Source organism: Cervus canadensis, chromosome 7, assembly GCF_019320065.1.
Source record: "Cervus canadensis isolate Bull #8, Minnesota chromosome 7, ASM1932006v1, whole genome shotgun sequence".
NCBI classification, from domain to species: Eukaryota; Metazoa; Chordata; class Mammalia; order Artiodactyla; family Cervidae; genus Cervus; species Cervus canadensis.
In genome coordinates, this window is record NC_057392.1 from 26,117,169 (window position 1) to 26,137,925 (window position 20,757).

Genomic DNA, 20,757 nt, shown 5'->3' on the forward strand with positions numbered 1-20,757 from the left:
TTTTGTCTGTATGTTGCCTAGAGAAGCGTCCATTTCAAGTAAGTCAAACTGACCGTCTCTGAGACTGGCTGATTTTTTTCTGGTCTCCTGGCGGGACTATCCCAGTGTCAGCCTCCAGCTACAAAAACACTTTCCCGGCGACGTCTGGGGAGTGTTTCATGGTGAACTGTTTAAATAAGCAACAACAAACTCCCCTCAAATCTACCTCCTGTTCACGATTAACTCTGCAGAAGGAAATCTAGGCCAAATCACAAAGTGTATTTTTTTCTGTCTTCTTAAATAGTAAAATAAGGTACTGAAAAGAATGTCAAACACCCAACTTCTCTTAAAAAAATGTTTGCACCTTTTGGATTGTTTTATTAGTGGTAACAAATCAGACAAGTATATCAAACATGAAAACTTAAATTAAAATAGGCCTCAAGATTTTTTAAATCACCAGAGATAAAAGTGTTGATAAAATTTTACCCACTAGTCGAGAGTAACCTTTTAAAAAGGTTTTCTGATGAATAAGGGTGATAATAGCTTATATTTACACTACGCCCTCTGTGTTCCCAGAAGTTTCAGTTATTCTCAATAATAATCTCTCTTTAAGTAAGGACATCTTTCACCTTAATTCGGGGGTTAAAGTCTATGTTAGCAGCTTCTAGGAAACATAAACTCCTAGGTTTGCCATAATAGTGTGATAATTTGTAGCAAAGTGGTTTTTTTTTAATCTACACTATCTAAATAACTCTGAATTATCTGAGAGTATAAAAATGATGATGTGTTAATAAACCCATCCCAGTTCAAAGCCTTTTATTGAACTTTTTAAAAAGCACATACTGGAATAAGTCTACTTCATTTGGCAGAGTTTATTCATTTATTTTTGCTTTGGAATTAGTAAATGTGGCCATCCTTGCTGTCAGACTTTGGTACCAAAAAAATGACAGAGAGAACCCCAAAATTCAAATTGTCTCCTCAGCCCATAATTCAAGTGTTGGGGGGAAAAAGTCAGGCTTCGACTTGTAAGTTCTGTTTGGTATATGCCACACTCATAATCCAAAATAATTCGTGAAGACAAAATTACATCTGCTTGGAAGAGGTAGAGTTGAGGAAGCACTCTTTATCCGCCAAGTTTATTAAATGATTTAGTTTCACGGCTTTTTGATTAATTAACTTACATTTGAAGCAGGAAAAAAGCCTTGCATACCTGCTGTGTATTTCTTCAAACATTTTAAAGTATCCTTGTGGTTTAAATTTCCTTACCAAAGTTGCATATGGTATATAACATCTAGGTAACTAACATGCATTCTCACATAATATAGATACATATGAAATAGCTGTTCATGAGCTACATAAAGGAAAATGTAGTATTTGAGAGTGTGGCCGGAAGCACAACTGTAAAAATAACCATGGTGTTGTTTGGAGCCGTAAGACTTAATCCTTTCACTTTTGAAATAAAGAGAAAGAACAGCGTTTAATGTTTGTTGACATAACTTGAACTCTGAAACCCAAACCATTTTATTTTAAAATGCTTAATTTACCATAGTTAGCAAAACACCCAAAGCAGAGTAATGTGTATTTCCAGAGTACTGGGTGAGTTTCCCCTCCAACCCCAGAATATATCCATTTAGTGCTGTATTTATCATATGTAGTTCTCTTGGCAGGAAGAAAAGCTATTCAGCAAAACATAAAAAAGCTCTTAGTAGGAAAGCAATTCATTTTGTAGTTAGCTGGGTTTTACAAATACTAAAATATCACATTGAGGGTCTGTTTTAATAAGGTTGATGTATGAGAGCTGGGAGTTTTATAAAGACAACCATAATTTTGTTTTCTTTTTTCTGGTGAGGTAGTCACATTTCTTTCAACATTCAAAAGCACGAATAGATATCTCAATACAGGAAACACCGTGTCAACCATAATTTTGATTCAAGGTCAGCACTGTTTTATCATTCCCAAATTTGTTCTTTAAAAACATTTCCTTGATTTGAAGACTGTTTTACTTCCTAGACAGCCTTAGAGGTTTTATCACGAACCTGAGTGTACAGAAAACCAAGTTTTTTCATTCATGGACTGCACTCTTCTCATTCTCTAAAGGCATGTGATGAGAACAGGCTCTTTGGGAACAGATGAAGCTACTTCAGGGATTAAAACACAAATCAAATCCCTATGAGCCCAGATGCAAGTCTTTTTACAAATGTATGATGTTTCTCTACCAAGGCATCAGTTACTTTTTTCTAAAAACAAACTCTGAACAAACCAGAGTTGTCATTTTTCTCTTAAAAACCCAGGTTAAGGGGAAAATGATAGGCTAACACACACACACACATTCTACTTATTTTTTCATTTTTAAAAATAAGCCACTGGAATTGTGAATCCGTTAAAGAAAAAAAAATAGTTTTCTTATTGATTAGCCTCCATTTTTCTCCACCTGACAGGATCTCTACGGCCGCCCTCAGGAAACAACTGACTTGAGTGTTGCTAGGTTGTTTAAACTTTTTTAAAGATTAACAGGACTGACTTAAAAGAAGGCTATTTCATTTTTACTCTTTTATTTTTAATGAAATCATGTACTAACTTTTTAAAATAAAACTTGGCACAGAGTAGGTTCTTGTCTTTTTTAAATATCTGTGGCTGCGCTGGGTCTTAGTTGCGGCATGCAGGATCTTTAGTTGAAGCATGTGGGATCTAGCTCCCCATCAGGAAATCAGATCCAGTCCCCCTGCACTGGGAGTTAGGGGTCTTAGCCACTGGACCACCAGGAAACCCCTGACAGGGTAACATAGGCAAATATCCTTTTGGGTCATCAGGAAGGTGCCAGGTTGGGGAGGTCGAGAGGGAGGGTTTCTGTAAGCAGATTCTCTCCGTTGCTGTGTATAATATTGGGGAAAACATTCCATGAATGATGCAGAAAATAGAACTGAGAAAACCATTTTTTTAGGGAACAAGATTACTTGGGAGGCCAGAAACATAATTTGTTCTGAATAAAAAAACAACTCTTAAACATCTCAACACATTGGAGAAAGTGGATGGGAAGAGTGGGATGAACCCCTTCACCTCTCCGTGGCCCCCTAGTCTGATGATGGCCTTGACCCTGATTTGGAACAGTAACTCCCAGGAGAACCTCTCCATTAAACCACTTGCTGGGGCTGCCCGAAGGGGCACCGTCGGGGCTCCCCCTTTTCAGAAGGTCTCTGCTCTGATTAAGAACAGCCACAAAGGGGTGGTTAGGACAAGCCTGCCTTTGCTCTCGGATGGCGCCCTCTCCCCTGGGGGCAGGGCTGAGAAGGTTCCTCAGACCCACCCAAGGTTCTGTGCCACCCAAAGGCAGTTGCTCACCGCTCAGCATCTTCCCGCACTGGGCTGGGGGGCTCCCACCGGCTGTAGTAGAAGTACCACCACCACCCCAGGGGCCCTGACCGATACCAGGTATATTGATTCACTAACCTGGCCTGCACTGTCAATCTCTGAAAGAGGATCCACCACCACTGCTTGGAAGGCTGCACTGTTGGTGCTAGCTTCTGGAACATTCTATGCTATGGCCCATCTTCTGATGGGGGAGAGGGCACAGGTCCTGAGGATCTCTGTCATCCCCTATTGTGACACTTGTGTTTGGGAGAACAATCCAGAAGTTCTCAAGGTTAGGACTTCTGAGTCATCTCCAGGGACGTCTGTGGAAAGATGGTGACTGTGATACTTTCCTGCGGAGGCCCATGCCTAAACGCAAAGCTGAGTCTGATCCAGCAGGGACATGGCCTCCAGACCTGTGTGGGCTCCTCCGTGGGGTGTGTCTGGAAGTAGGTGGTGTGTGAATATCAGGGGAGCAGCCCTCAGGTCACATGGCTCACTGGAGTGGTCCACACCCTCCCAGAGGTCACTCGGCCAGCCAGCCACACCCACAAGTGGGAGCCATGGGGTTAACACAATGACCCTGGACCAGACACATTTCTGGCCATGTGAAAGAGGCCATGTGAAAGAGGTGGTCCCAGGGGAAGGATCTTGTTGGGGGCAGTTGTCCTTAATCAAAGGGAGCCCCCAAGTTTCCCCTCTCAGTCCCTGAGGGCAGGAGCTGTCTGCTCTGGACGTCTCCTGGCCACCCATCCCCGAGGGCAGCAGGTCAAGGATGGGCCTGGCTCTGGTCTGATTTTTCTTTTTTTTCATGATTTATTTATTTATTTAATGCTGGGTTTTCATTGCTGTGTGCAGGCTTCTTGCTGCAGTAGCTTCTCTTGCTGTGGAGAATAGGCTTAGTTGCTCTGAGGCATGTGGGATCTTCCCAGACCAGGGATCAAACCTGTGTCCTCAGCATTGGCAAACAGGTTCTTAACCTCTGGACCACCAGGGAAGCCCCTCCAGTCTGATTTAAGGCACTTCCCATGTGAAGGATACTGCCCAGGCCAAGAGGGTCCCCCGATCCATGGCGCACCTTTTCCATCCTTCCCTCCACTTCCTCCTGCTCAGGACTCTCCTGGCCTTGTTGGGAGACGGTTGAGCGCTGATTGAGAATAGGCAAATGTTTCTGTCGGGGTGGGGGGCGGGGGGGTGGTTAGGGAGGGCGTGGGTTGTAAGCTGAGATAAGGTCCTGTTTCTCCCTGAAGGGTGCACACCTCTGATACAACTTCACCTCCTCCCTCCCCACCTCCCCAAAGTCCTAGAGAAGATTCCTGACTCTTCCCCCCTTCCTTTCCATGGCAGGTGGAGCTCACGGGCAACAGCATTTATGAGTATATCCATCCTTCGGACCATGATGAGATGACGGCTGTCCTGGCAGCCCACCAGCCTCTTCACCATCACTTGCTCCAAGGTATTTCCTCCAGACGAAAAGAAACCAGAATGAACGCCAGACGATGCTCTTTGTCATGACCTACAGGCTTTGTTTCCCACACTGCCTATCCGGGGTCCCTCCAGCAAACACGCAGTGTCCTCTGAGTAGGAGTTTGCTTTTATGCCTCTGTCCTTTAAAGCAGTACTGCTGATCCCCTTTCATGTGCTGGAGGCTGTGAGAGGTGCAGAGTAGGAGACAGAGAAAAGTGGTCCAAACCTTCCCTCCTAAGGTGCTCCTGGTTTAGAATGCCGACGACCCAGGTCTAGATCTGGGCTTCTTAACCACAGGGTCTGAGGATAAAACTCAGGGAGACCATGAAATTGCATGAGATAATTACATCTTTATTCCCTCTTTAGTTGAGATCTAGTGTTTCCTTGCCTGTAGACTAGACAGCAAGCCATCTTACTATCACTAGTACCTGTGGCTCTGACTACAACAGAAATCACAGGTATTTTCATTTCACGTTGTAGTTGTTGCAGGTATTCAAACATATCGGTTATGCTCACCACTGCTTTGAAATTTCAGGAGTTGAGTCTGTTGCAGGATCTTGTTATTTTATGTGTTACTAAAGTAGCACGTTTATAGTCCACTGTGGTAAGCACCCTTAGAATAGATGTGGTGTGGCTATACCATGGACAATGTGGAACCAGTCTTCACACAAAGGACTCCTTAATTTACAACTGCTCTGAGTGCTAGGAAGACACAGAAAGACATAATCCAAGAGCCCTGGCCTTGTAATTCCCTCCCATGGCCCAATGAGACCAGCCAGTATGCTGACCAATATGTCACTTGTCTGCTTTGGGCTATCGAATTCCAACGCAGCCAAAATTCCACAGTGAGATAAAATGCCAAAGAAGTGGTGTCAAATGTGATGAGAATGGGGTAGCCAGCCACAGCGGGGAAAAAAATGGGTTCCATTCTTATTGCTTCCTCCTGTGCTGGGTCCTTCTAAGGCTAGGAGGAGAGAACACAGACTAGCACTCTCAGTTTTAAAACCGCTTGCAGATCCAGCTCTGCGGCCCTCCTGTTTTAGCCCCAGAAATAGTCACCATGAGTCTACCAAGGATGGACACTGGTAAGCTGGTTTCTGAGATGAGATGGGGGCTTAATTGTAGCTGTGACCTCTGGTGCTTAAGTCCTTGGAGATGGTCTGGCTGCATAGATGAATAGGAATATGACTCTAAAGAAGTAATTTCTAACAAAATGAGAGCTAGAAGAGCACATTGCTCCTGACTCTAGTGCTTTCACTGTGGAGTTTGTTTAAAGTTGGACAATGACCAATGGAACCTTAAGAGAATCTCTCAGAACGATATGTTGTGTTTGTTTGTTTGTTTTAACTGAAGTATAGCTGGCTCACAATGTTGTATTAGTTTCAGGTGATAGAGTGATTCGGTTTTATATATATTCTTTGTCAGATTCTTTTTCACTACAGGCTTTTACAAGATATTGGATGTGTTATTGTTTTAACAACCACAGTGTGTTGATTGCAGGGAAGTGGGCTTTCTGCCATTAGCTCTGGTTTCATTTTACCTTCCATGCTTTTAAAAAGTGTTTGGACAATGACAGTAAATGGGAGTTGGGATTATGGCGAGACACATCCAGTTGCCCCGTGGGGTTCACGTCTGAAATGAGCCAACAACACAGGAGGAGCGGGTCTGGGAGAGGTGGGGTCTGTGTGGGACTCATTTCCACAGCCAACCAAGTGTTCAAGCTTTGAGGTTCACAAGCAGTTAGTTTTCTCCCCGATTTCTCATCTTTAGAGTTTTCTTTTGCGTCTGAACTGGCTTCATTGTTTTATGGTAATTGTGTGAGACGTGGGGCTCTCCCCAAAACTGTATAATTACTGGGGGTGATGGTCTTTGGACCTGAGCGTGGAAACATGACAGACTGGCTGCCATGTTAAAGGGAAGCTCCCCGGCCCCAGCCTGGGCGGAGGAATTATGGGTAAACGTGAAAGCCCCGCCCACTGGGGGAGTCGGGGGCCTCTGAGGCGACAGGGAGGGGCACAAGGCCTTCCATTCCCCGTGGTAACCTTTCTTTAAAAATTAATTTATTAACCACCACCAAATGGCTGTTTATTTAGAGTGGAATGACCTCGCTCTCACCCGGGGCGAGGACGCTCTGCCGTCCGTGCCCAGAGAGCTGATGTCCGCTCAGTAAGGCGGAGGGTGTTTCCTCAGGTTGTTTAGTCACCTCAGTCGTGTCCGACTGTTTGCGACCCCATGGACTGTGTAGCCCGCCAGGTTCCTCTGTCCATGAAGTTCTCTAGGCAGGATCCTTCTCCAAGGGATCTTCCCAACCCAGGGATCGAACCTGGTTCTGTCTCATTGCAGGTGGATTCTTTACCGTCTGAGCCACCACTTAGGGCCTGGTCACCAGCAAAAGCGCTCTGGCTGGGGGTCTGAGCGGTCCCGGGCTGAGGACTCTAGCTGCTGGATCCGGCCCTGAGGGTTTATTGAGAGCCTGGGGATGAAGTCAGGGAAAGCATTGTGGGACAGTTTGCCAATCTAACTTCCTGCCTGCTTTCAGAGTATGAGATCGAGAGGTCCTTCTTCCTTCGAATGAAGTGTGTCTTGGCGAAAAGAAACGCTGGCCTGACGTGCAGTGGATACAAGGTACCCAGCCTCGGGGCTCATAGGAGGGAAGGAGGCGGCCGCGGGTCTTCACTGTGCTCTGCGTTTCGCTTCACATTCAGGAATATCTGCAGACAGGAAGGTGTGGGGACCCGAGGGTTCTATACCGCCTAATGTAGAACTTTCTAGGGACACCACTCATAGCAAATGTGAAAGCTGGCGTCTTACGAGGACATCCCAGGCAGGCTGGATTGGGTTGTCTGAGACCAGGAATACGTGGGGCTAAGGGTAGAATTTGACTTTGGCACCTGCAGGTTCTACTCTGCACACAGGGCAGTCCCTCTAGAGTAGCCGCACCTAGTCTTTCTCCAGCCGCAGAGAAAAGGATCCTAAGCCCATCACTCTGGAGCGAAAGGTTGACAGGAGCCTTTTAATTTTTTCAGGCTTTTCATTTTGTATTGGGGTGTAGCCGATTAACAATGTTAGGATAGTTTCAGGTGAACCAGAGAACTGACTCTGCCATTCATATACATGTGTCCCTTCTCCCCCAGACTCCCCTCCCATCCAGGCTGCCACATAACATTGAGCAGAGTTCTTCGTGCTGTACAGTAGGACCTTATTGATTATCCATTTTAAATATGGCAGTGTGTACATGTCCATCCCAAACTCCCTAACTATCCTTTCAGAAAGGAGCCTTTTTGCAGGAGAATTTGTATAAAAGGAGGGAGGGGTGAAGTGAAAAGAGAGGGAATGGTTTTGTGCTTTTGTCCCCTCTTTCTGGAATACCCTTCTCCCCTCCTCCCCATCCCATGGTCTGTTTTTCCCCAGCCTCTCCTCAGCCCACTCCTTTGAGCCTCACTCCTAGCTTCTTCCTTTGACCTTCACCTTATTCTTATTTCATAGTCTGGGCAATGAGTTTCTTATTTGCTGTCCCAGACCCTCAGCCTCAGAGATGGGAGCCTCCAGCACTGCCCTACACACAGAAGCTATACTTCTGGAGACTTGGGCCCTGTGTTGTTTCTGACACTTATTACCATCCGACTGGCTGATCTTAAGTAAAACCCATCACACACCTTGTCCTCAATTTCCTCATCAGTAAAATGGGAGAATAGATTCCATGGGTAATGTTTGTTCCAGCTCCAAAGACTGAGTGCATTTGGGAATACTGGAGGAAAGTTTTTGAAAAGAGAATATTTTAGCTGCTCATCACTACTGTTAGGATGATCTTGAGCCTTTCAAGATTTTACTGACTGTAACTTATGTAAATGCTTCCAATATTGAGGTTTAAAGCTGTACACATGTTTCTGTTTGACATCTGCAACTCTATAAACACTTTCTTCTATACGGTTCTTGGCTGGAACAGTTGTTAATAGAAGGGTTTCTATATAGCCACTCTGAATTTTTGCTTATTGTTGTTGTTGTGCAGTTGCTCAATCTTGTCTGACTCTCTGCAACCCTGTGGACTGCAGCATGCCAAGCTTCCCTGTCCTTCATTATCTCCTGGAGTTTGCTCAGACTCATGTCCATTGAGTTGGTGATGCCATCCAACCATCTTCCTCTGTCACACCCTTCTCCTCCTGCCCTCTATCTTTCCCAGCATCAGGGTATTTTCCAATGAGTTGGCTCTTCGCATCAGGTGCCCAAAGTATTGGAACTTCAGCTTCAGCATCAATCCTTCCAATGAATATTTGGTGTTGATTTCCTTTAGGATTGACTGGTTTGATCTCCTTGCTGTCCAAGGGACTCTCAAGAGTCTTCTCCAGTACCACAGTTCTAAAGCATCAATTCTTTGGCACTCTTTATGATCCAACTCTCACATCTGTACATGACTACTTGGAAAACTATAACTTTGACTATATGGATCTTTGTCAGCAAAGTTGTGTCTCTGGTTCTTAATATGTTGTCTAGGTTTGTCATAGCTTTTCTTCCAAGAAACAAGCATCTTTTAATTTTGCTTATTATGAGTAGAGAAAACCTTAAAGTATAAATAAAGTAAATAGGGACTTCCTTGGTGGTCCAGTAGTTAAGAATCCATCTTCCAGTGCAGGCGATGCAGGTTTGATTCCTGGTCAGGAAACTAAGATGTCACATGCTGCGGGGCAACTAAAGCCACATGCCACAACTAAGACCCAACACAACCAAATAAATAAATATTTCCAAAATATAAAATAACTAAGGTAAAATTTTAAATGAGGGCTTTTTGCACTGAAAGAATTCTTCATTTACTAGAGTGATATAGTGTGTCAAATGATATCAATGTCAAGTTAACAGTTGCCAAGTTCATCCTCATCAGGGGGTGATAAGCATTAAGAATCATTACTGAAGTGAACATTATGGAACAAAAAGTTCAGTTCAGTTCAGTCACTCAGTCATGTCCGACTCTTTGTGACCTCATGGCCAGGCCTCCCTGTCCATCACCAACTTCCAGAGCTTGCTCAAACTCATTGAGTCGATGATGCCATCCAACCATTTCATCCTCTGTCATCCCCTTCTCCTCCTGCCTTCAATCTTTCCCAGCACCAGCATATTTTCCAGTGAGTCAGTTCTTCTCATCAGGTGGTCAAAATGTTGGAGCTTCAGCATCAGTCCTTCCAATGAATATTCAGAACTGAGTTCCTTTAGGATTGACTAGTTGGATCTCCTTGCAGTCCAAGGGACTCAAGAGTCTTCTCCAACACCATAGTTTCAAAAGCATCAATACTTCGGCGCTCAGCTTTCTTTATAGTCCAACTTTCACATCCATACAGGACTACTGGAGAAGCCATAGCTTCCCAAAATGTCTTTGTTGTGCCATCTAATTGCAACTTGGCCCTGAGTTAGTGAAAGTGCTAGACAGTCGTGTCTGACTCTGCAACTCCATGGACTGTAGTCTGCCAGGCTCCTTTGTTCATGGACTTCTCCAGCCAAGAATACTGGAGTGGGTTGCCATTTCCTTCTCCAGGAGATCTTCCCAACCCATGGGTCAAACCCGAGTCTTCTCCATTGCAGGTGGATTCTTTACCATCTGAGCCACGAGGGAAGCCTGTTAATTATGCTTAAATCCATTCTGTGGTATGTTAAAGTCCCCTCTTATGGAGTTAACCTGAGCATAGTCAATTGCATAAGACAACCCTTATATTTAATTATGATACTGTCTCCTAAGAAAGAAGCAGAGTTCATTTCTTCCAAGCAGTGAATCGGGCATCTGTCAGCATGTTGGCCGCGGGGCTGGATTTGGGGATACTCCAGCTCGCTCCTGAAAGCGAGCAGGCCCAGAGTCAGGAAGAATGGGTATGAGGCTGACCCTGCCTCTGTTTCCCAGGTCATCCATTGCAGCGGCTACTTGAAGATCAGGCAGTATATGCTGGACATGTCCCTGTACGACTCGTGCTACCAGATTGTGGGGCTGGTGGCTGTGGGCCAGTCGCTGCCGCCCAGCGCCATCACTGAGATCAAGCTTCACAGCAACATGTTCATGTTCAGGGCCAGCCTCGACCTGAAGCTGATATTCCTGGATTCCAGGTGAGTCTGGCACCTGCTGCAGCAGAGTTCTGGAAGATTCTGACAGTGGAAACCAGACCCTGGAAGCTACACTATTAAACCAGAATGTAACAAGCAATAAGCCATACTAAGAATGTGTATTAGAAAGAGATTTCGTGAATCGAAGTCAAGAATTGAAAGAATTAGTATCGACCTTAATATTCAGGGGTGACTGGCTTCTCCAGCTTATAGATACTTGTTTTGTTTATATTTTCATTATCTCACCAGAGTTTGAACTGGAAGTATGTGTTGTGGGCAGCAGCCTTTTTTTGCAGGCCCATGATGTCAGGATTCTGCCTCATATCTCCGTCAAGTTGGTAGGACGTTAAAACAGAAAGTTTCCATTCTGAGTGGTGTGTGTTGTGGGAGGCCTTCCAGCTCCATCTGGCGGGAAGCCAGGCTCTGACGGTCACCACAGAACTGGGGCAGCAGGCAGAGAGGTGGCCTTTGCCGGGGGAGAGCTGTGGTCTCAGCTTCACAGGCACCTTTCGGGGTCTGGGCTGGGAGGTCACCTCCAGTGGATGGGGACGGGGGAGCTGTAGTGCCCCCAGACTGTTTCCCACTGGGCAAAGCCCAGCAATTTGAGAATCTCTTCTCAGAGAGAGGAGGGAAGATGGACGGGGCAGAGGCACTGACCTGTTGTTTTGCTCGGCCTGGGGGAGCCCACTGGCAGGGGGAGGCCTGAGGGGGGCACTCCCTGGGCTACCGTTTTCTTCATTCACTCGGCTGCCCACATGGCTGTTAGGAAAGACGAAACTAGATGGTAGATGGGAAGTGTTTGTAAAAGGAAAAAACCTGATATACCTGCAAGGTGAGTCATCTTGCTTCCTGGCCTTTTAGATACCTCGGCTGTACAGACAGAAACAAATGGTCAGAGACCCCACTCCTGACTTTTGGTGCATGTAGCTGAGCTTTCTTGGAGAAAAGTTAATATATATATATATATGCACATATGGCACTAGTGTGTGTATATATATATGTACATATGGTAATAGTGGTGAAGAGCCCACCTGCCAGTGCAGGAGACATAAGAGATGTGGGTTCGATTCCTGGGTCATGAAGATCCTTGGAGGAGGGCATGGCAACCCACTCCAGTATTCTTGTCTGGGGAATCCCGTGGACAGAGAAGCCTGGCAGGCAACAGTCCACGGGGTTGCAGAGTCAGACCCAACTGAAGTGACTTAGCAAGCAGGCATGTGCATATATGTATGTATATATAAATACACATATGTATAGCACATTTTTCCTGTATGTCTTGAAGCTAGGATTTATTGATTCTTTTTCCCACTTCTTTTCTTAAAAGATTTGTTAAAATTTACAATAGTTATAGTGCATGGGCTTAGTAACGCTGAGACGTGTGGGATCTTCCCAAACCATGGATTGAACCCATGTCCCCTGCATTGGCAGGCAGATTCTTAACCACTGGACCACCAGGGAAGTCTTTTTTCCACTTTTAAAACATTGCAGTAAAATATACATAACGTAAACTTGATAATTTTACCCATTCATGGAATAAAAGTAAACTTACTTGGTCAAGGATGGGAGATGAAGACATTAATTAGTTTAGTTCATCGTAAATGCATCTCAGAACCATTCGGAGGTAGAGACATGGCAAGGCATGGCCTTACAGAGTCGTCATCATGCTCCCAGAAACTCTAAGCCTAAGAGGAAACATAACTCCTTGGGGGAAGGATGCCCGCCCTGCTTGGGAGGGCCAGACGCTGCCCGGGGACGTTTTCCTGCAGTAAAGATGGGAGCGCTGCAGGGGAGGAGCCAGGCATGGGGTAGACAGCATGACCGGCGGGGACAGAGCAGCTCTCTCCAGACTTAGGAACCACTTCTAAAAGGGACTTCCTTCCCCGGTGGTCAGGTGATTAAGATTCCACACTCCCAATGCAGGGGGCATGGATTCGATTCCTGGTTGGAGAACTAATATCCCCTCATGCTGCAAAACATAGCCAAAAAAAGACCCCAAAAAAAGTGTACTGCAAGAAAATCCACTGGCCGTGTTTATTATTGTAGAAATTTGGGAGAATACGACAGGTTTCTCCTTTGTTTTATCTCCCACTTTTTCTTCAGTCGTCCTGGGGAAAGCCTCTGAAGCTCAGTGAATTCTCTAGAAGAAGAAAGAGGGGTGTTTCCCCAGAGAAGAGAGTACGGGGTCTTCTGGAGCTGTTCCATCCGTACAGCTCTGACACATGAGGGACAAAGGGAAGGCTTTACAGAAGAGGGTGTGCGACCTTAGCTTAGAGGCCAGCTTCCTCCTGAAGGGACCTCAGATTTTCCTCTGCGGGTTTTCCTCGGCTTCGGGGTGTGAGGGCCAGGCCCGAGTGGGTTGAAAGCAAGGTGGTCATGCCGAGGAAGACCTCCTGTCTCTGCAGGAGCCCAGGAAGCTCTTCTTGCCAAGTACAAGGAAGCTTCAACAAAGTCTTGAGGTGCTTCTGAACCCCAGCCACCCAGGAGGTCCTTAAGATGGTCAGAAACTTGCTGGGAAATTCTTCACACTCTGGCCTTCAGGCGGTTGTAGCAGCTGAAAGGCCACTGGGCTGGGGGACAGAGGAGCCGGCCCAGTGCTGGGTGGGCAGCAGAATGGCCTGGTGGGGTGACGTCAGTTCCTACATCCAAACCCCAGAAGCCACAGAGTGGGGTTGGCCTGAAGCCCAGCAGCTCCAAAGTCACAAGGGCCAGAGTGGTGGGCCTGGTGGAGGGGGCCCGGCCCCCACCCCCCCACCCACCATAATCCCAGACAAAACTGAACTCGACGTAACCTGAAATTTGGTTCATAGGGGTTTTGTGGTATTTCACTTTGAAACTGTAGCTGGTGCTTTTGCTAAGGATGGGTGAACCCGACGATGTTTGGGGTTTGGCAAATCCCTCTGACAGGTCTTCAGACACTAGAGGGTTGGAAAAAACCAAGAAGGCATGCTGCCAAAGCCTTCCCTTTCCTTTAATTTTTAAAGCCAGTGTGTACTTTGATGAGAAACTTAATACATGTGTTTCTGATTCATTTACACGTTTGGGGCCGTTGTTCTGAAACTTTACGTCTAACGGGTCTGGGAAGCCTCTTTCATCCCCACACGGTAGAGATGCCTGGTTTTCTTCTGGGGGGGAGCCAGACGTCTCAATTTTCCTGCCACACAGAGGCAGACTCCGGTGGGACCTGAAGTTCTAGGTGGCCCTCGGACAGGTCCCCCGGGCCCTGAGAGGCTCTGGTCTGTGCAAATTCCCTTTCTACCCACCTTGAGCCCCATCTCCTTCCTGCCCTGGAGGAACACCATGGAAATGTGTACACCAAATAGTGAATGATTCCAGGGAAATATGAGGCTCACAGAGATTTATGACCCGAAGCCCGTGCAGAGCTCAACAGAAAGGGGAGTGGGTTAGGGAATGAAAGTGAGGTCAAATTTCCCCGTTTAATTTACAGCTAGCGTTTCAGATCCGGGCCAGCAGGGCCCCCGGTCCCTGCCACCCTCAGTCCCCACTGACTCTCATGGTGGCCTCACTGCCCTTGGAATCTCCTCTCATCCCCTTCTTTCATCTGTTCTTGAATAGCTGTCACCAAGATGTTGGGGCCACCTGCTCTGGGGACGTGGTTCCCAATACAGTTGCCCAAGGCCTGGGAGTCAGTATCACGGCCACATGCAGTTTTTACCTGCAGGTGGAGCAATCCATGTGCTAGTGATGATGCCACCGTGGGTGCTGGGAGCTACTCTTCTTCAAAGAGCTAAAGTGGGAAAGCTATATGCCTGAGGCTTGATGAAAATAAGAACAAGATAGGGGCCTATAAGCACTGGGAGAGTGTCTCCATTTCCACAGTGAGTTTAAGGCTTGCTTTCAGTCACAACAGTTTGGGATGTTGTTTTACTATTTCTGGGGGCTCTAAGACAGTCCTCCATTGATAAAGAGGCTTCATTGTCTTCATTATTCTCTATATCTCATCTATAGGAATCACCCCATCATAGCATCATCACCCTGAGACCAGCTGTGCCAGTTAACAGTGTCCAGTGTGGACGGGAGGGTTACAAGTTTGCACATGCAATAGGCGAGATGTGAAATCAACCCAAGTGTCCATCATTAGCTGAAAGGATAAACAAAATGTAGTGTCTACATAAAATAGAATATTATGCAACCATAAAAAGGAATGACATTCTGGTAGATGGTACGAATGAACCGTGGCATGAATGAACCGTGAAAGCATGTTAAGTGAAAGAGAAGCCAGACATGAAAGATCAAATATTATATCCCTCCTCTTAAATGAAATTTCTAGAGTAGACAAATTCACAGAGATAGAAAGTAGACTTGCCAGGGACTTGGGGAGGGAAAGTGGGGAATTATTGTTTGATGGATACAGTTTCTGTTCTGGGTGATGAAAAGTTCTAGAAGTGGAAGTGGTGATGGTTATTGTGAATTGTACCCTTTAATATGGTTAAAATGGTAAATTTTATGTTGTGCACATTTTAACTATGATGATTTTTAAAAGATTCACAGTAATTTTTAAAAGGTTCTCTTTCCCAAAAGCCCCAGCGAGTGGGCTCTTTCTCACCTTGGCAGCTTCTCCTGATATTAGTAACAAGTTCACTGTTTTTTTAAAAATACATAATGTATATTTATTTATTAATGTATTTATCCATTTGGCTGCACCGGGTCTTAGTTGTAGCACATGGGATCTTTAGTTGCGGCATGTGGCATCTAGTTCTCTGACCGTGGATGGAACCCAGACCCCCTGCATTGGGAGTGCAGAATCTTTAGCTACTGGACCACGAGGGAAGTCCCAACAAGTTGACTCTTAAATGTCCTCTGATAAGCTTCACCTTGAAAAGGGATACAGTTCTAAGTCATTCCAAATCTTTTTAAGTTTTTAAATTTTTTTTAGCACCTTCTGCAGTTGCTTGCTTAAGGCTATTATTGGAACTCTTAAATATCCCACAGATTTCAGAAAATAACTCCTTTTTATAATTTTATTTATTTTTATTTTTGTCTGCTCTGGGTCTTTGTTGCTGCATGGGCTTTTCTCTACTGGCAAGTGGGAGCTACTCTTAATTGCAGTGAGTGGGCTTCTCATTGCGGGGGCTTATCTTGGTGTGGAGCATGGGCTCTGGGTGTGTGGGCTTCAGACTCTAGTGCACAAGCTTAGTCACTCCGAGACATGTGGGACCTTCCACAGGGGACCAGGGAATGAACCCATGTCTCCTACATTTGGCAGACAGATTCCTATCCACTGAGCCAGCAGCGAAACCCCCAAACCTTCTTCTAACTAGTGGTTTCAGAAGGACATTCCTGCTCACGAAGAGTGTGGCGTCCTGCACCAGGCTGGGGTTCATAGACTTTCTTCTTGTAAAAAAGATCATTCTTAGTTTCCAACATCAACAACTCCACCAAGCCGTTTCTCATCTGATTCGTTGGCAAAACCGACGTTAGTGTAAATGAAAGGCAATCTCAGGGCTGTGAACCTCACGGGACCTGCCATCCTCCCCCAGGGTGACCGAGCTGACTGGGTACGAGCCGCAGGACCTGATCGAGAAGACCCTGTACCATCATGTGCACGGCTGTGACGTCTTCCACCTCCGCTACGCGCACCACCTCCGTGAGTACCGCGTCACCCTGGCGGGAGCCCTGGCCAACAACCCAGGCAGCCAGGAGCGGGCGCCACAGAGTGGGGACGGAGCCCTGGTTTGGTGCGGGGACTGCCTGTCTCGTGCACACGTATCTGAGGCCTCAGATCTGTCTCCAGGCAGCCCTGATTTCAGCTCCGCCCTTGTCAGTTCTCAGACATCTCAGGAAACCCCGGCAGGTGTGGGATGGTTACTGGAGTCTAGATTATGGATGTGGAACCTCAATTTTTCTGTGCCATCTGGATGCCAGTTACGGATAACAACCAAAGCAGAAGAACTGATCACTTACAGGGAACTTACTACCATCCAGCTCTAGTTTAAGGGATTAAATACGGTTACCAAGCCAGTGAGGGAGGTTCTCATGCGCATGGTCCTCCTTTTACTGTTGAGAATGCAGAGGTTCAGAGAGGTTAAGCTCCTTGCCCATGGTCACACAGCAAGGAGGTGGCAGAGCTGGGCGGTGAATCCAGCGAATTTGGTCTCCAATGGCTGGGAAGCTCAGGGAGACCACAGGTTTCTAGGATGGGAGAAGTCCACATGGAAAGAGAAAATAAACAGTACTCCATTTGCAAATGGAGGCAGTTTGAGAAACATACAATGGGAGGGTGGGGGTGCTAGTCACTGAAGTGTCTAGACCGTTTTCTTTTCTAGAATCCAAATTGAGGCAGCAAATAACTGGGATGGAGTAGAATACCTCATCCTCTCAGCGTCTAGCCCTGCCATGCTGATGGCCGGTTCAGGGGTGCTTGTTCGTGGGGTGCAGAGGGCTGGGGAAGCCAGAGCTTCTGTGACGTGGCCCTGATGGCACGTCCTGCTTCTTGCTGTGTGAGGAGGACTGAGAGGCATCAGAGGACAGGTTGTGGGGCTGGTTGGAGGCAGACGGTGGGTCTAGGGGCTGCCTGGCCATTTGGTGACAACTGGGACCCGGTCAGCCTGGGAGTTACCAGGGTGTCGCTGTTCTTGCGTCCTGAGTCACTCAGGGCAGAGACCCGTGACGACTGGGATGTTGGCCGGGCGGACCTGGTGGCTTCTTCCTGTTCCTTGTAAGTCACGTGGAAAGAACTCTCCCTGCTCAGAAGCACGGAACTGTGTGCAGCCTTTTCTTTCTTTTCATACAGATGGCCAGTCATGCTCTCATATAAACATCCCTGACCTTCTTAAAGCCCGGCTTGGTAGGAAGCAGCTGCTTAATGTTGGGGTGGGTTTTTAGGTTAGAGTCACAGATACTGGAGTTTGAAGGCTTCCTTGTGCAAACAGGGTGGGAAGTGTCCATTATAGAATGAGATCTTTGAGGGCCTGAACGGGCAGGCGGTAGAGGGGAGCAGTGGGGAGCACGTGCTATGGAGTAAGGAGAGTGGACTGGGATGTGGAAGATGGTGTGCACCACGGAACAGTCTAGAAGGGAGGACAGGCTGGGGGCAGGGGACCAAACGGGAGCATTCACACCCACCACTGTCGGGGTATCCAAGGGGAAGCCCCAGCCCTAGGGGGTCCCGGCCCCATCCCTCCGAGACAGGAGGGCTTGGGAGCCTCTCTCTGCAGCACAGGAGTTAACAGTAAATCCTTGAATTACATAGAGGGAGAGTTGTTCCCCAAAGAGTGGAAGCAGCTTGGGAAATCTGACCTGGAAATGCAGGGAAAGGAAGCTAACAGAATTAAAAGTCTTTGTTTTAAATATCATGTTTTAATATCTCTCACACTGCCTAGCTAGCCAAAGGGAGCAGGGGATTTTTCAGGCAGAATAAATTCAACTCGGGCTTTGGAAACTGGCCATGGTGGTGGCCAGTGGGAAGCTCCCGGGTTCCCCGATGTGGCTGAATGCTTTTCACCTATCGAACCTGAGGGCGGGTGGGCCGGGAGGTGGAGAGGCCTGTCGGTGGGACTGGTCTCCCGGCCTGCTGGGCACTCAGGTCTTCAGTGGTTCTGACCACTTGATGGGTCTCCAGCGTGTCCACCAGGAGCCCCTGGTCTTCCCCAGCTCATGTGACTTCCCAGACCCGCAAGGGGGTGTGTTTGTGAGGTCTCCTGCGATTCACGTGATGAATTCACTTTCCTTCATTTGGAATGGGGATTTCCAGACCTTGCGGTTATCAAAAAGACCCTGAGGGGGAAGGTGAACCCAGGCTTCTAAGAGACACGCAGGAAAGGTGGAGGGTTTATCAGAGAGAGCATGGCTTTCTTTGCCAAATGAGCTGTAGGATTGGTCAGTCGAAGAAGATGGAGAACAGCGGTATTGCCAGTGATTGCTGTGTGACTCTGACCTTCACTGTGGCCAATAAACCGCTGCAGAGGCAGGAGGCCCAGAGTGGAGGGCAGCCTGCTCCGGGGAGGATGGCTGTGGCCTCAGATCCAACCCAGCTCCCCTCCGCCAGCTTCCCCACGCCCCACATCAGTGTTTCAGCAAAGTGACAGCCCAGGCTCCTGCCCACACATCGGGTGGAGGTGGGTCTCAGCCTTGGGACCTGCCCCCTCCAGACGCCCCCTCAGAGCAGCCAAGACACCACCCTGAAGGTCACTGACCCTCAGAGCTGGAGCTTCTGATGAGGAAAGCGACGATGGTCCTCAACCAGGGCAGGTGCTTGGAGGCGGGTCTTCGCAGCGTGAAGCTCGGGCGATGCTGAACGTGTGGTCCCCGAGGCCTCGCTCTTGGAGTTTTGGCGTCACCTTAACTTCCTTAAACTCCAGAAGCTGAGTCAGGTCCAAGGGCAGCAGATTATCTGGTCGCTGAAGCAGGGTAATGAGTGGGAAGGACCGTGGAAGGGAGGGAGATCCTGAGGGAGGGAGCACGTCAGCCGGCGCAGCAGACGGGCCCTCCATCCCCCGGGGACCCTGGGAGCCGGGCAGGACCCCTGTCCCTGGTGGGTGCTGAGGGGGTGAGGGTACTTACACCCCTCTGGGCATTGGCCGAGGCTGCCCTTGGGGTATCGCGTCCCCCTGCTTATCCATCCTCTGTCAGCACAGTGGGGCCCCTGGGGAGGAAGGGGGGCCTCTGGGAGTTTCTGGTGCGTCGGCCCACGTGACAATCCACTCTCCACAGCGTCTGCTCAGCTTCCCCACAAGCTGCCCTCGCTTCCTGCCTGGGCCGGTCTCCTCTCTCCGTGGGGGCCTTTTGCCCTCACCACCCCAGGTCCCTGTCAGGCAGGGAAGTGTTCTCCACACGCGAGTTCCCGAGGCGAGTCGGAGGCACGCCGCCCCTGGGCCGGGCTGTGTCTGGACGGCTTGCCCTCCTCTCAGCTCCCGCGTGGACCGCAAGAGTCAGCTCAGCCGCCTTGACAGAATGCAGCGGACTGGGGTGGGAGCCGCACAAGTGTGTTTTCTCGCTGACCTAGAGGCCGGAAGCCAAGGTCGGGGGTCACGGGGCTGCATTCTCTCCTCTCTCCTTGGCGTGTGGACGCCCAGCAGTCTTCTCACGTGCTCTCCATCCTGCATCTGGGCCTTCTTTTCTCCTGTCTTTCTTTCTGAGGACCTGTTCACACGGGGTCAGGGTCACCCACATGACTTCATGTTATCCGATCACCTCTTTAAAGGCCCCGTCTCTAGACCCAGTCATGTTGTGTGATGCTGGGGTTGGGACGTCGACATGTGAACTTGTTGGCAGGGGGAAACAGTTCAGCCCATGAAAAGGGCTTCTTTTCAGTGTCTGTATCCTCGCCCGGCGGGTGAGCACAGTCCCGTTCCCGCTGGACACCCTGGCTTGGGGAGGACGGGTGAGGAGACGGAGAAGGTGGGACGCATCCCTTCACCACGTGACTTTTCGGTCCTGTCTCTGGCTGCCCTGGTGGCTCAGGGGCCCGGCCGAGCCTCCCACCATGCAGGGTCCCCACGAGTCTCCATGATGGCCCCCGGCGACGGGGCTTCGGATCCTTCAGTCCAGCCACACCAGAGCTGCCCTGGGGGCTGCCTGAGACCTGGGCGCCCACTCAGCCTTGGCTGCTTCTCCTCCAGCCGCCGCAGTTGAACGTGGCCACGGTGGCCTTCTCGCTGGGCCCCTCAGGCCTCCAAGGCCCCCGGGGGAGCCGCCTCCTTGTGAGACGCACGGACCTTCTGTCTTGGCAGTTCATGAGGTAACTCAGCTCGAGAAGAAAACTACCAGCTGTGGACACCCAGGACCAAAGGGAGGTCACCCTCTGGTTCTCCCAGGCCAAGCTGTCTTCTCCATACCACAATCCGGAACCCAGGAGCCAGGCGCAGGGCTCTGCTAGAGGCCTGATCAGACGTCACAAAGGGAGGCTCTGGAGGACCATGGTCA

At 48.4% G+C, this 20,757-nt stretch overlaps 1 protein-coding gene across 2 annotated transcripts in view; it reads left to right on the forward strand.

Moving 5' to 3' along the window:
* The window catches only part of SIM2 (SIM bHLH transcription factor 2), a 49,556-nt gene that overhangs the window by 14,353 nt on the left and 14,446 nt on the right, over positions 1-20,757 (forward strand). For both annotated transcript variants that reach the window (XM_043474702.1, XM_043474703.1), the window contains 4 exons: positions 4,675-4,783; positions 7,334-7,419; positions 10,679-10,878; positions 16,374-16,480. In XM_043474702.1, coding sequence (XP_043330637.1) covers positions 4,675-4,783; positions 7,334-7,419; positions 10,679-10,878; positions 16,374-16,480 — 502 coding nt within the window. The remainder of the gene's footprint in view (positions 1-4,674; positions 4,784-7,333; positions 7,420-10,678; positions 10,879-16,373; positions 16,481-20,757) is intronic.